Genomic DNA, 13,718 nt, shown 5'->3' with positions numbered 1-13,718 from the left:
CAACAACCATGAGCATGAGGCAGTCATCGGTCTGGTTGACCTGTCACCTGTCTCAGGGGCCTGAGACTGAAAAGGGCCCCAATGTTGTTGGCACCATCTGGCTGTGCCTTTGATATAATGTCATGTGTGGGACAGGTCAAGCTGTCTGGAGAGCCAGATGTGGAAATGCAAACAAACTCAGGGCTGCCATATGTGTTTTGACCAACAACTTCTGTCAACTACCTCCTTGTTTTACAGAAAATTATGCAGTTCGGCCTTTAAAGCCCAGAGCTGCAAATCAAAGCTATGAAAGAAGACAGCACTGTCAGTTTTTCCATGTGCGTAGCACAGATTCTTTTCACATAGACTGTGTGCCAGCTTATGGATTTGGCACAATTTGATGTCTGCTGCATTTCTGATACTTTTAGAATCGCTGCTAACATAATTTAGTAAGTTGTGTTTTGATTTGTCAGGGAGTTCTGGTGTGTTTAATCTCAGTTTATACTTTATTTGCAGTGGCGTTCTGAAGCTTCTGTGAATAAATGGATATTTCATGTCAATTTTTGACATTTCCTGACCTTTTTCTGAGAACAAGGAATACTATTTCAATCAAACAATCATAGATTGATGGCCTTACACCTATTTAAACCCTATCATCTCTCAGAAATGGGAAGGATATTATTGGTTTATGAGAACATTGTTCAAACCCCCAAGTTACCCTAATTGTAAAACTTGATTAGTTAATAGGAATGTTGTTCCAGGACTCACACAGGAACATGCCCTACTTTGGTAAATTACATTAAACAAGTTAAACGACAACGAAAAGGGACTAAATAGCAAAAAAGACTAAATAACAGTTGTTCTTAAAGTCGAGAACTGAAGGTTGGTTAACAAGTTTTGTTTTGAATTCCCAGCCACTGAAGTCATTTTCAACTTGAATGTGGTTCAATTTCAATTGTCATAGACCAAGTCACAAAGTGTACAGAGCTCCCCAGACATTCAGTGTCCCATCATGTATGAACATGAATGAACTAACCCATAAATTTACTTGAAATATGTGTCTCTTTGACAGACCCGAAGGCTGACGAAAGTGGAAAGGCAGCGGTTCAGTGAAGAGGTGGATATGCTGAAGTGCCTGCAGCATCCAAACATTGTCCGTTTCTACGACTCCTGGAAGTCCACCATGAAAGGACAAAAGTGCATCATCCTTGTGACGGAACTCATGACGTCAGGGACTCTAAAGACGTAAGTCCAGTCCAAGCATAGTTGTGTAAAATTGCTACAAAAGTACTTGCAGATGCCAGTACAAAGACAGGAAAAGTTGTCTCTCCTGTAAATAAACTGTTCATTCTGTCTATTCTCACACGAGACACTGTAGCACAACTGCTTTTTTTCACCCGTTGTCGGAATAATAACTGTGCTTTGTGATTCTGCAGACACTTATATCCAGAGTTGCCAACTGTAGAATATCTGCAGTAATTTGGAAAAGTATCTTTCTCGATAAATGGAATGGAACCTCTAATGCGTAACAAACCAAATTGTTCACAACTATGCCATCACCATAGTTTAAATGTATATCCCTGTATGCATATATTATGAAAGAAATTTTATATTCAGTCTAATTTGACTGTTCATTAACGGTGGCTCCATCCCAAATTGCACCACACTTTGTGACATAATGCTGTACATATTGCTGTCATAGGTTGCAGAGAAGGAGTAGTACCATAAAATGGCAAATAGGAGAATACATATTGCTGTCATAGGTTGCAGAGAAGGAGTAGTACCATAAAATGGCAAATAGGAGAATACATATTGCTGTCATAGGTTGCAGAGAAGGAGTAGTACCATAAAATGGCAAATAGGAGAATGAAATGAAAGTCCACGGCTCTGTTCCAAACCTAGTGATCGTTCTAACTGCCAACTGCCTACGTAGTCCATAAAAATATTGCTCTGCAGGGGAGACTGAACTCACAATTGATTTCAGTAGAGCTTGTTGTTAGCATGTTGCTAAGCTAACAGTGCAATTTCCTAAAAATGCATTCTGGAATTGACCCTTCCCAAATACCTGCCCCCTGTAACATACATTGCGAAGCAAAGAGGACACTGACAACATGCTGACAGACAAGACAGAGCAGGTTACTTTTTTGTATGAAACAAAGTCTCAGTTGTTAAATTTCGTCAGTTTTTAAGAAATTCAGACAATAAATACCATATTATGTCTCTTTAATGTGTCGTGACAGATCACTGCAGTGCCTTAGTTCAAGCGGCACATGAACCAATCATCTCTTCCTCTTTACTAGTTAAAGCAGAAAATAAACATGAATGAACATTAGAAGGTATCTTGTTTCAACCACAGAAAGATGTCAATACACACCATTTTTCAAGTTTAAGTCCACCAACGTTAATCTATTCCAGTGGTTCCCAACCTTTCTTTCAGGGGACACTTATTTTAACATTCAGTTTTTTCACCGACCCCCATAACATGTATGACATATATAAAAAAAGTTTTAAAATGATAAACCTTACATTTCATACTTAATGTCAAAATGATGAATGATTATAGGTGATTATATTATTTTATCAAATTTTTAGAAAATTTACAACTGTGCATAAAAAATACACATTACAAATACACATAATATACAAATAAAACAAACAGTGCTTTATTTCCAGGTACAATATGTGTATTTAGCAGGAGAATTCAAGAAATTGAATGAACAAATATAAAAATAAAAAACTATATAGACTGATTCCTAAAGCAACTGTATTCAAGTTTTTCAGTCTAGAGTAGTGAGTGATTGTTTTGTTGTTTTAGTAACGTTAAAGGAATAGTTACCTCAAAAATAAAAATTCTGTCATCTGTCTGTCAATTATGTCATAAGAACATGGAAAACCAAACAGTTGCTGGTCCCCATTGACTTCCATATGATTTTTTTCTTACTATCAAATGCAATTGGGCTAGCAACTGTTTGGTTACCCTCATTCTTCAAAATATCTTCTTTTGTGTTCAGCACAAGAAAGAAATTAATACAGGTTAGGGACAACATGTGAGTGAGTAAATAATGGCAGAAATTCAATTGTAAGGTGAACTATCCCTTTAATGACAGTGACAGCATGTTCAGTACTGTCCCTTTAAGACCTGCACGCATCTACAGATACGTATCCATTTTTCTCTCAACGGTTTACTTTCATTTTAGACATAACCAACTGAGTCTGTATGTAAACCTTGTGTGTTTTGGCAGTATTAGTGCAAAAGATTTCAATGCGCGTGCTTCTGGTGTACGCGCTCAGAAAAAGTGGACGTCAGACCAGTGCGCGAATGAAACATTTAACCTTGTATGCAAATAATGTACTTTTGCGATCGTGAATAAGTACAGTGTCCTGTCAGAGTAACTCTATCGCTGTATGCTGTGTTGTACAGTATATAGAGACGGCGGCGCCAGAACTGTAATTGATAGAATATTTTCTGTAGCACGATACTACGATATTACTTCAAAAGCAGATCGTGGAGAGATTTTTATCGTCCACGATCAATAATCGTCATATTGCACACCCCTAATTCATTCATATTTTAATTCATATAATTTCCCTCTGTAAAACCTTTCACTGCTTTCCGCCATATTTTCAAACAAAACGAAACCTACGCTGCATGCTGCGACTGTGTGAGATTGTTACTACCTTTGCTTAATGTTGGACAGTATTTAGGTGAGTTTTTATAATCCTGGTAAACAAATGGTTTTAATGATAATACAGAATATTAAACGGTAGCACTAACTGTCGGGAATTTCATTTTGTGGTCAAACTTGAGTGAGCTTGGTGACCCCTTGTAAATCTTTAGTGACCCCTAGTGGGGGTTGCGACCCCCAGGTTGGGAACCACTGATCTACTCTCCAGTCTGGTTTGTTTGTCAGACAAAATGGCAGATTTGGCATTATGATCAGGCGATGGGGATGATGGTCAGATCTTCAGATCATCATGTGTATTCTTCTTCATGAAGAATACACATGATGCTGCCTTACAATTTAGTAAAAACTATGCCTACTATAACTACAATGCCGACCTGTTAACCTGTAGGTACCTGAAAAGGTTCAAAGAGATGAAGCTGAAGCTCCTCCAGCGTTGGAGTCAACAGATCCTAAAGGGCCTTCACTTCCTGCACACCCGAACACCTCCCATAATCCACCGAGACCTTAAATGTGACAACATCTTCATCACTGGCCCCACTGGATCTGTTAAGATTGGTGATTTGGGCCTAGCTACTCTCAAGAGTGCCTCATTTGCCAAGAGTGTCATTGGTGAGTTCAAAAAATTTCAGCTTACTTCTTATTAAATTTAGATGTTACCATGTCAACAATTTCTCTTCAAACGCTCCAGCAGAACTTTCTTTGACCTTCACAACATTTACTGTAAACAGTGCCCTGAGCTACCTCTACTATGGGCTTTACTCTGTCAACTGTATTTATCCCACAACCAGTGATTGACACAGATTTCTCACCTTGCTTATATACAGTAGTGCTTGTATCGCATTAGCTCAGCATTGGCTCGACACGGTTGAAAATCTGATCTGCTCATGCTCAGATTAGGAGAGTTCAATGACATGAATTAGTAAAGAATGTGTGACCTGCATCATGGGACAACAGGAAAGCACAACCAATAGATCAAGCTCAAGTTCAGCTTGGATCTCAAATGTAGTATTCATGTTTACAAGAGTACATTTAAGATTCAGTCACTTGGTGGGCCAACTAACTCAAAATTGTGCACTTGAGCAAGACACCTTATACAAGGTCATTCCTTGTAATACCCTGTTGGAAAAAGCAGCATATACTGGTTAAGTATGTTTTGAAGCATGGCAGCGGGTTTAAGATGGCATCTAATCTGGTCCTATGCAACTAGCTTCTGCTCAGGACCAGCTCAGGACCATCTTAAACCAGCTAAGGACTAGCTTAATCCAGCTCAAACAAGGTGCTATGCTTCATAACATACCTAACCAGCATATGCTGTTTTTTCAACAGGGTATGTATGTTGCTTTAGATAAAAGTGCCTGCTAAATGGTCACTTACTGTAATGTTTGTTTTTTGGCATTGTTCTTTGCTTCCACACAGGAACACCAGAGTTTATGGCTCCAGAGATGTATGAGGAGAAATATGATGAAGCTGTTGATGTTTATGCCTTTGGCATGTGCATCCTGGAGATGACCACATCAGAGTACCCTTACTCAGAGTGCCAAAACGCTGCACAGATCTACCGCAAAGTCACCAGTGTAAGTCAATCCTCGCACCTGTATTGCAAGCTTTAAAAGAATGTCATCGCCCCAGGCTATACTTAATATGTTTTTACCATCAATACAGACTTCATTGTTTTGTCAGGTTGCATGAAAAGTATCACCTCTTTCTCTGTCTGCCTCTCACACACACTTCAGCTTGCGTACACTCTTAAAAATTAAAGTTCTTTATTGGAAACTATGGTTGGCTGACATTTTTTCGGGAATCCCGCGGGATGGGAAACAAAATCGCTATGAATCACGTGATTGGGGCGGAACAGGAAAAAATGTCAGCGGGAGTGGGCGGGGCCGGAAAAAGTAATGATACCCAACTTTATACACAAATATACCTTTTATATAAATAAACTATTAACTGTATATTTTAATTCTGAACTCAATTCTAGTTGCCCTGTCTCTTTTTGCTCTCCTCATGTTTGCTTTGGTGTGACTGGTTAAGTGAATGGCGCAGTCCGTGACGGACAGATTGTTAACGGCTGGTCTATGTGGTAATACCTCAAATATGGCTAGTATATGTAGTATTGAGTGGCCATGTAAAGTTGCTACTACATATTACATATATGATGTTAACCTAGAGAAATGTGCGTTATTGAAGTGTTTGTGTGGAGAGTGGAAGCTGAATAGCACGCTTGCTGCAGGACAGATGGTGGAGCCGGTGCGCTCACTTGCTCTTAAAATCTCCGTAATTTTTGGTCATACAAATAAAAGTAGCCTAATACATCTTTTGAATCTGTAAAGACGTTTATTTGTGTGCACTCAGAATAACAACTAAACGTTGAGCTTCTGTAAAGTAATTAAAGTAAGCAGGATGCGCTTTCAGCCGTCTAGGTCTCTGTGAACTTTAGCGAGAGACTTCGAAACTATGTCCATGAAAAAATGAAATGTCTACTTTCAAATGAAACAAATTCAAATATAAATGTGTGTGTTAGCATGGATGATTTACATGAATTTTAATGTGTGTGCAATGCACACTGTGCATTGTTTAGGCTGGCTTTCAGTTCAATAAAATAACAAAAAACTACATTTTGGATTTTTATTCAACTAAGAATAAACGCTGTGATCTGTACTATTTTTTTACTGTAACTGACAGATTCCTGCCAAAAAAAGAACACAACACAGGAGTGGTAGGGAATGGGAGTCATCCCACTCACGTGTCAACCTCTTTTGCAATATTACTGAAAAGGTTCTTTGGGGAGCTCAAATTGTTCTTCTGTGGAATCACTGCCAAAAAAAAACCTTTTGGAACCCTTATTTTTTAAAGTGTTGCTAGCCATTTTGTGAAACCGCATACCGATTCACTACTCTCTCAGCTCACTGCCACCCACTTCATTAGCCATCCCTCCTCAAAGTGGCTTCAAGCTTTACAAGTCTGCTAATGGTTGTGTGAGGCCTTTATGAGGCTCTTGTTGACATTTCTTTGCAACATGGGGATGATTAGCGCATCTCTCTTGAGCTGTAATTCTATTTAGAAGACGGTGATCTTGTCTCTTGCCCAGATCTCTAATCAAACCCTTAGTTAACCCCAGAGTCCAAACTGATTTCTCAGTACAGTGTTGCAAATGTGCCATTTCATTGTACTTGTGTGCAATGCATGCTAACCGCAATCTTGGGTGTTCATCGAGTTGCATGGTTATAATCTCTTCCATAAGGGACGACTTTTTCCCTAGGGGCGGCTCATTAGAAGTCCAACCAATCTGCATGTTTAGTGAATAATATACAATGCAAAAACCACACAGTTAAACAGTTCTAGAACAACAGTAGTTGCATTGTTGAATACAGAAGCCTTAGAGGAGATTTGTTATTTTGATGGGAAAACCGGCTGATTTTCTCATTCTCTTCCTGAAACCTCAAATCAGTTCCATTTATGATGTATTTAATGTCCAACACATGTTGAAGAAAAACTTTTCCAGTTTGTAATACTTTACATAGATTGATGCCATCTCAATATGTGAGCACTTGTGTTGTTTTTTTCCATTGAAAGTATCTTATAGCCAAAGAAAAGCATAAAATCTGATGTATAGAAAGGTATATTTTATTCTACTTAAGGGTGGTCTCTCATTATAAACGCCATATTGAGATCACATGACCAGCGCAATAATACTCACTTTATCATAAATTCAGTTGAAGAGTAAATTGATCATGAGTAAGTATGTTTACATATACTTTAAAAGTTCAGTATCAATCAGACTGAAACACTGTTTTGTAAGCAATTTAGTTTCACTGAAATCATGCCAGATTTCAGATTTTTGCAAGGCCGGATTTACAGGCCTAGATAATACATTGTAAATTGCTAGCAAAACATAAACACATATTAAATATGGATACCATCTTAAAATATAGCTGTCCTTCATAAACTACAGAGTTTACAAAGCTTAAAGTCAATAAATGTAATTTCAAGTATTATTTGGGTTGTTCTTATATTATTTCACATGCATTATTAGCATTACCTATGATAATTTTACACCTGTTTGGCCTTTTTTTTTGGACATTCAAGGACATTATATTGTCCTGCTCTGCATTATGGTCCGGTGTTTATGACATTACAGCCACTAGGTCTTCAATCAGCACGTCCTTTGGTTGTTTTGTTCCTGTTTTCCCTCGCCGATTAGTGTTTGAGGCCATATCAGATTCAGCTGATAAGGAAAGAGGAAGGAAAGCGTAAATTAGATGCTTGCAGTCGTTTGTGTGCCTGACATGACAAACAGACATCACCTTTCATCCTGTTGTTCCTGATACAGTTGAGAAGAGACTTGTGGCTGGCATGCAGAAATTACATGGTTGGTCGGATAGCACATTTCTGTTTTCCAGAACACTGAGCGATAAGGATAGACAAAGCGAGACAGTAGCACTTTTCCAAAATGCAGTGAGCTGTCATCTAGGCAACATTTTTTAACATTATGGGTTTGCTTCTGATGAAAAAAAATCTAAGCTAGTGTCATACATATCCATTGCTGTGAAGGCAATCCCACAAAACAGTGCCACAAGCTTAGTGGTATGTCTGTATATGTGTATATTTATCTTTCAGAAGTGTGCATCTTTTTAAAGAAACCCCCTGTGCTCACCTAAGCTGCATTTATTTCATGAAAAATACAGTAAAAATGTTAAAATTGTGAATTATTATTACAATTTAAAATAACTCTTTTCTATTTTAATATATTTTAAAATGTAATTTATATTAATTTATGTGATGGTAAAGCTGAATTTTCAGCAGTAATTACTGTAGTCTTCAGTCTCACATGATCATTTTGATTCAGTGCTTAAATATTTTTTATTAATATTATCAGTGTCATAATCAGTTGTGCGGCTTACTTTTTTCTGTTACTGTTCGATTTAATGTGTCCTTGCCAAATAAAAGTATTAATTTCTTTAAAAACAATATTTGTATTGCTTTTTTGGTAAAAAACAACAAAAAACATTTGAACTTGAAAAATAAACAAATATTTATTTTCAAGTCAATTTTATAGATGTTTATATAAGTTTACTAGGTACAGGACAAAAATACTGATTTAAGCCACACCAAGGACGATAACTATAAATTTAACTATTTTCCAAAAATATTACATTCGAATATTTGGGCTTGTAAAAAACGAATATTCGAATATTCGTTTATATAAAGGTTTAATGAGAAATACGTTATTTTTAATTATCAAGTTTTTGTCACAATTTTTGAACAAGCTTATGACCGTTACACAACAATGTTCTACTACAATGTTACGTTATATCTCAAGGTTGAAAGCATGTGTAAACAAAAAATATATACATATAAAAAACAAAAGTACTCAAGATCAAGCAGACCAGTACAGAATGTACATATACTTGAGTCGGCCTATATTGATTGTGTTTACATTGTTTCACATGTTAATTCTGAGAGAAACAATCATATCCACATGCTCGGGTGAAAGTTTGTTCCTCAGTCTGATAACAATAAGAACGCGCTGACAAAGATAGCGTGTGCTAACAGTTTCTTAGCGCTTTGTGTTAAACCACTCTCTAAACTTTATATATGTCTCAAGATCATTTCACTATCAGATGCGCTTCTTCTCGGCTCAGTCGGAGTACAGCTGCACTTACCTGCAGTCCTGAATGCAGTAATGGACAGCTGTCTTTCCTCAGTCGACTGTTTGGATTTCATGTGATTTCTCATTGTGGTGGTGATATTATAAATCAGTTTTACTAATTCGTTTGATTAGAAGTAATTACATTTTGTCAGATCATTTAGTAAGATCATTTTGATCAAAGTAAATCCAAACTTCGCGACGACGTTCTGTGATAAAATACTATCAACTTGTTAAAGGGGTCATATGATGCGATTTCAAGTTTTCCTTTCTCTTTGGAGTGTTACAAGCTGTTCATGCATAGATAAGATCCCTAAAGTTGCAAAGACTAAAGTGTCAAACCCAAAGAGATATTCTTTATAAAAGTTAAGACGCCCTCCTAAAATGGCTCATTCAAACATCCCCCCACGTCTGCGTCACTGTGTGGGAAGATTTGCATAACACCGCCCAAATGTATACGCAAAGAAAGGGGGCGTGATTTTTATTCTCGCTGTAGCATTGTTGCTGCCGCCGGCGCAAGATGCTGTATTTCGTTGTGAAAGTGAAACTACTTTGTTTGGGCTTCCAAAAGAGGACACAACTAGAAATCAGTGGCTAAGTTGTATTTACAACACTGTTCCAGAACAGTACAACGCAAATATTAGAGTGTGTGCAACGGATTTTACGGAGGACTTTTCCTGAACCTGGGAGAGTAGCCTACAATGCCAGCTGTGTTAGGGTTAGGCACAAAGGCTGTTTCTATAAAGTGGGGCAATTCCAACTTTGCAAGGACAGTCTGGCGTCTATGACTGGCAGCCTGCAAGTATGTTTTCATATTAAAAGAATTTGCCACTGACGATTCAAACGCGAGTTTTGAGCAGTATAGAGTAGCGCTTGATGTTTGTCGTTTCTCCGATCGCAAATGCAGATATGGGAATGTTACGACAGTATAAGTCATTATAATCAGTAATTATGTCCCCCCTGGATGAAACAAATCCCTTGGTTATAATGGGTTTTGTTGTTTTTGTCTCGTCGCGCCGGGACACGGCATCACATTACGGTAAGGGGCGTTACATTTCCGTCACACGCTTGAGGTATTTAGCCAATCACAACGCACTGGATAGCTGGCCAATCAGACCACACCTCGCTTCTCAGAACGATGAGCTTTGTAAAAATTGACGTGTTTCAGAAAGGTGGAGCATAAGAGGAGCAACATTAATGTACAGTATGTGGAAAATAATGTTTTTTGAACCTTAAACCACATTGCATTACACCAAAAACACAAAATATTGTTCTTTTTAGCAACGTCATATGACTCCTTTAACACACTCCACTGCGCCACCCAGTGCATTTTGTTATAACTGCTTAGGATTTATCATGGATTCCCTGCATTTACGACTAGCAAATCATCACATAGTAAAATTCGAATAGTGTTTTTATTTTTTGAAAAATAATTACAGACAGAATATTCGAATGTTTGACTATTTGTGCCCACCCCTAATTCTGATTGTATCGTTCATCAGCTGGAAAAAAATCGCTCTGAAAGTGATTCCAAAAATATCGTTGCTCTGTGCCTTTACCGTTATAGCTGTGGTGTGGACTCTGCTATTCTTTAATACTGAGAACGATTTTTAGAACTATATCTTTATCATTATCTTTATAGTTATCGTCCTTAGTGTGAACCGGCCTTTAGACAGTGATTTTTTTTTTTGTGTATGTATATCTTGTATATCTGAATTTTGCATGTGTATCTTGTACATCTGCATTTGCATGTCCATTCACATCACCGACTTGAGCCAGTCATAAATCACTGATTGCGAATGTTAAATTCCACACTACACACAGTGGATCAGCTATGCATAATCTAAGAGTGTGGACACAAACAATGCAGTGGCCCCTGGCATGCATGCAGAGGAGTTAATTGGGGCAAAGTGGAGCCAAAAGGAGGTCAAACCATGTGCCTGAGCATCAGCTGATTGGAGAATGTGTCTCAAAGGCACATTCATATTTGATCCCGATGGGCTTTTGCACTTCCCTGGGTTAATGAAAATCTTCCTCTGTGTCACTGGGGGCTGAGAGCGTGGGGTTTGTGATACGGCGGTCATGGTCTGTGGAAGAGGCATTTGACCCCAGTGTGTTTATGAGAGCAAGAATGATGCTGTTGTTTGTAGATAGTTGTGCATTCCGTTTAGACTGCAGACGGGTTTTATGATCTGCATAAGCATGAAACAAGCTTTTAAGAGACGGAAAAAGGAATGTTCAATTGTTCCTGGAGCAAAGGAAGTTCAGAAGTGAAACAGCAGCTTTTCAAAGCACACGTCCCAGGCGTCCCAGAGAAACGAGGCATGTAAAACATAGAAAAAAATTGAAATGCAGACGCTGAGCATTGGAAACAACAGGCTCTTCTAAGCCATGCATTTCTGTTTGTGGACGTTTGTTTTGGGCGATGTGTAAATACCACAAAACACATGCATTTTGTGGAGGATTGAGGTTGAGCTTCAATATTCAAGAGTCTTAAGTGCATAACATGTTCTCTAACAAACACAATCTCGGCGTGTTTGTTTTTCAGATAGGGCCGGGCATGTGGGTCCTCGAGCTCAACTTTATGAACCGCGGTCCCTGCACTTAAAATTCTTCTGTTGTTACGCCACGGGTTTTCTTGGTATTCTAGGATTACCATGGCAACACATTCTCTTATTTAGTTCTTAACCTGTCATTCTTTCTAACTGCTAAAAATCATTTTGTACAGTTAAAAAGAAAACCTGAATCACCTGGGACCAATTTCTGAAATATAAGAGCCTTCATGAGCCTGACACCTTGCAAATCATTGCTTTTCATCAGAATCAGAATCAGAATTAGCTTTATTGCCAGGTATGTTTGCACATACGAGGAATTTGTTTTAGTGACAGTAGCTCCACAGTGCGACAGAATGACAGCAACAGGACAGGACACAGATAATAAAAAAATAATGTACAAATATACAAAATGGACAATATGCAAAATAGCACAAACACAATATACAAAATAGACAATTCAGTATGTACATGTATGTTAGGTGCAAATTTGAAATGTAATATGTGTGTTAAATAAAAAATGAAAAGTATGATAGTGTTGTGTGTTTCATGTTTATTGTTAAGAGTTCAAATGTTCATGAGATGGATTGCCTGAGGGAAGAAACTGTTCCTGTGTACGGACTACCCTCCGTAGTCTTCTGAGGTCAGATTTGGTAGCTGAGCTGAACCAGACAGTTAATGAAGTGCAGAGGATGGATTCAATGATGGCAGAGTAGAACTGTTTCAGCAGCTCCTGTGGCAGGTTGAACTTCCTCAGCTGGCGAAGGAAGCACAACCTCTGCTGGGCCTTTTTGACAATAGAGTCTATGTGATTGTCCCACTTCAGGTCCTGAGATATTGGGGACTCCATTCAGAATTCAGCAACACAGTGCTGTTCATAATGGTGAGTGGGGGGAGTGCAGGGGGGTTTCTCCTGAAGTCCACGATCATCTCCACTGTTTTGAGCGTGTTGAGCTCCAGGTTATTAAGACTGCACCAGACAGCCAGCTCTTTAACCTCCTGTCTGTAAGCAGACTCGTCACCGTCCTGGATGAGGCGATCAGTGTGGTGTCATCTGCAAACTTCAGGAGCTTGACAGAGGGGTCTTTAGATGTGCAGTCATTGGTGTAGAGGGAGAAGAGCAGTGGAGAGAGAACACAGCCCTGAGGAGCTCCTGTGCTGATCGTACGGGTGCCTCACTAGCTGCTGCCTGTCTGTCAGGAAGCTGTTGATCCGCTGACAGACGGAGGTGGGGGCGGAGAGCTGAGTTAGTTTGTGCAGGAGGAGGTTTGGAATGATAGTGTTAAAGGCCGAGCTGAAGTCCACAAACAGGATCCTCACATAAGTCCCTGGTCTGTCCAGATGCTGCAGGATGAAGTGCAGTCCCATGTTGACTGCATCATCCACAGACATGTTTGCTCTGTAGGCAAACTGCAGGGGGTCCATTTTCATTCTGTAATTTTTGTTCAGATTAATTTTAGATTATCCGCAATATTGTGTGTGTGTGTGTGTGAATGTGTAGATAGATAGATAGATAGATAGATAGATAGATAGATAGATAGATAGATAGATAGATAGATAGATAGATAGATAGATAGATAGATAGATAGATAGATAGATAGATAGATAGATAGATAGATAGATAGATAGATAGAGAAATAGATAGATTTCTCTAGAAAGGTATATAATGAATTACTGTCAGTTGTTACATTTAAGTACAAAATTAGATAATACCAATTTAGGTCAACCAATTTCCTAGCAATGCTTAATTTTGTTCAGTCTGTGTTGTAAAAAGGTTGCATTAGTAATTCAAGAAAAAACACATAAGCAAAACATGGCCATGTCAAAGTATCTGAATAATTTTTGGTACCATAT

General features: G+C 38.4%; 1 protein-coding gene across 2 annotated transcripts in view; it reads left to right on the top strand.

Moving 5' to 3' along the window:
* Positions 1-13,718, top strand: part of LOC306863011 (serine/threonine-protein kinase WNK4-like) — a 66,305-nt gene that overhangs the window by 27,658 nt on the left and 24,929 nt on the right. For both annotated transcript variants that reach the window (XM_079406146.1, XM_079406147.1), the window contains exons 2-4: positions 1,052-1,224; positions 4,054-4,274; positions 5,082-5,239. In XM_079406146.1, coding sequence (XP_079262272.1) covers positions 1,052-1,224; positions 4,054-4,274; positions 5,082-5,239 — 552 coding nt within the window. The remainder of the gene's footprint in view (positions 1-1,051; positions 1,225-4,053; positions 4,275-5,081; positions 5,240-13,718) is intronic.

This window comes from Barbus barbus (assembly GCF_936440315.1).
Source record: "Barbus barbus genome assembly, chromosome: 4".
Lineage (NCBI taxonomy): Eukaryota > Metazoa > Chordata > Actinopteri > Cypriniformes > Cyprinidae > Barbus > Barbus barbus.
The sequence above is the reverse complement of the archived record's forward strand: the minus strand, read 5'-3'. Positions and strand labels throughout refer to the sequence as shown.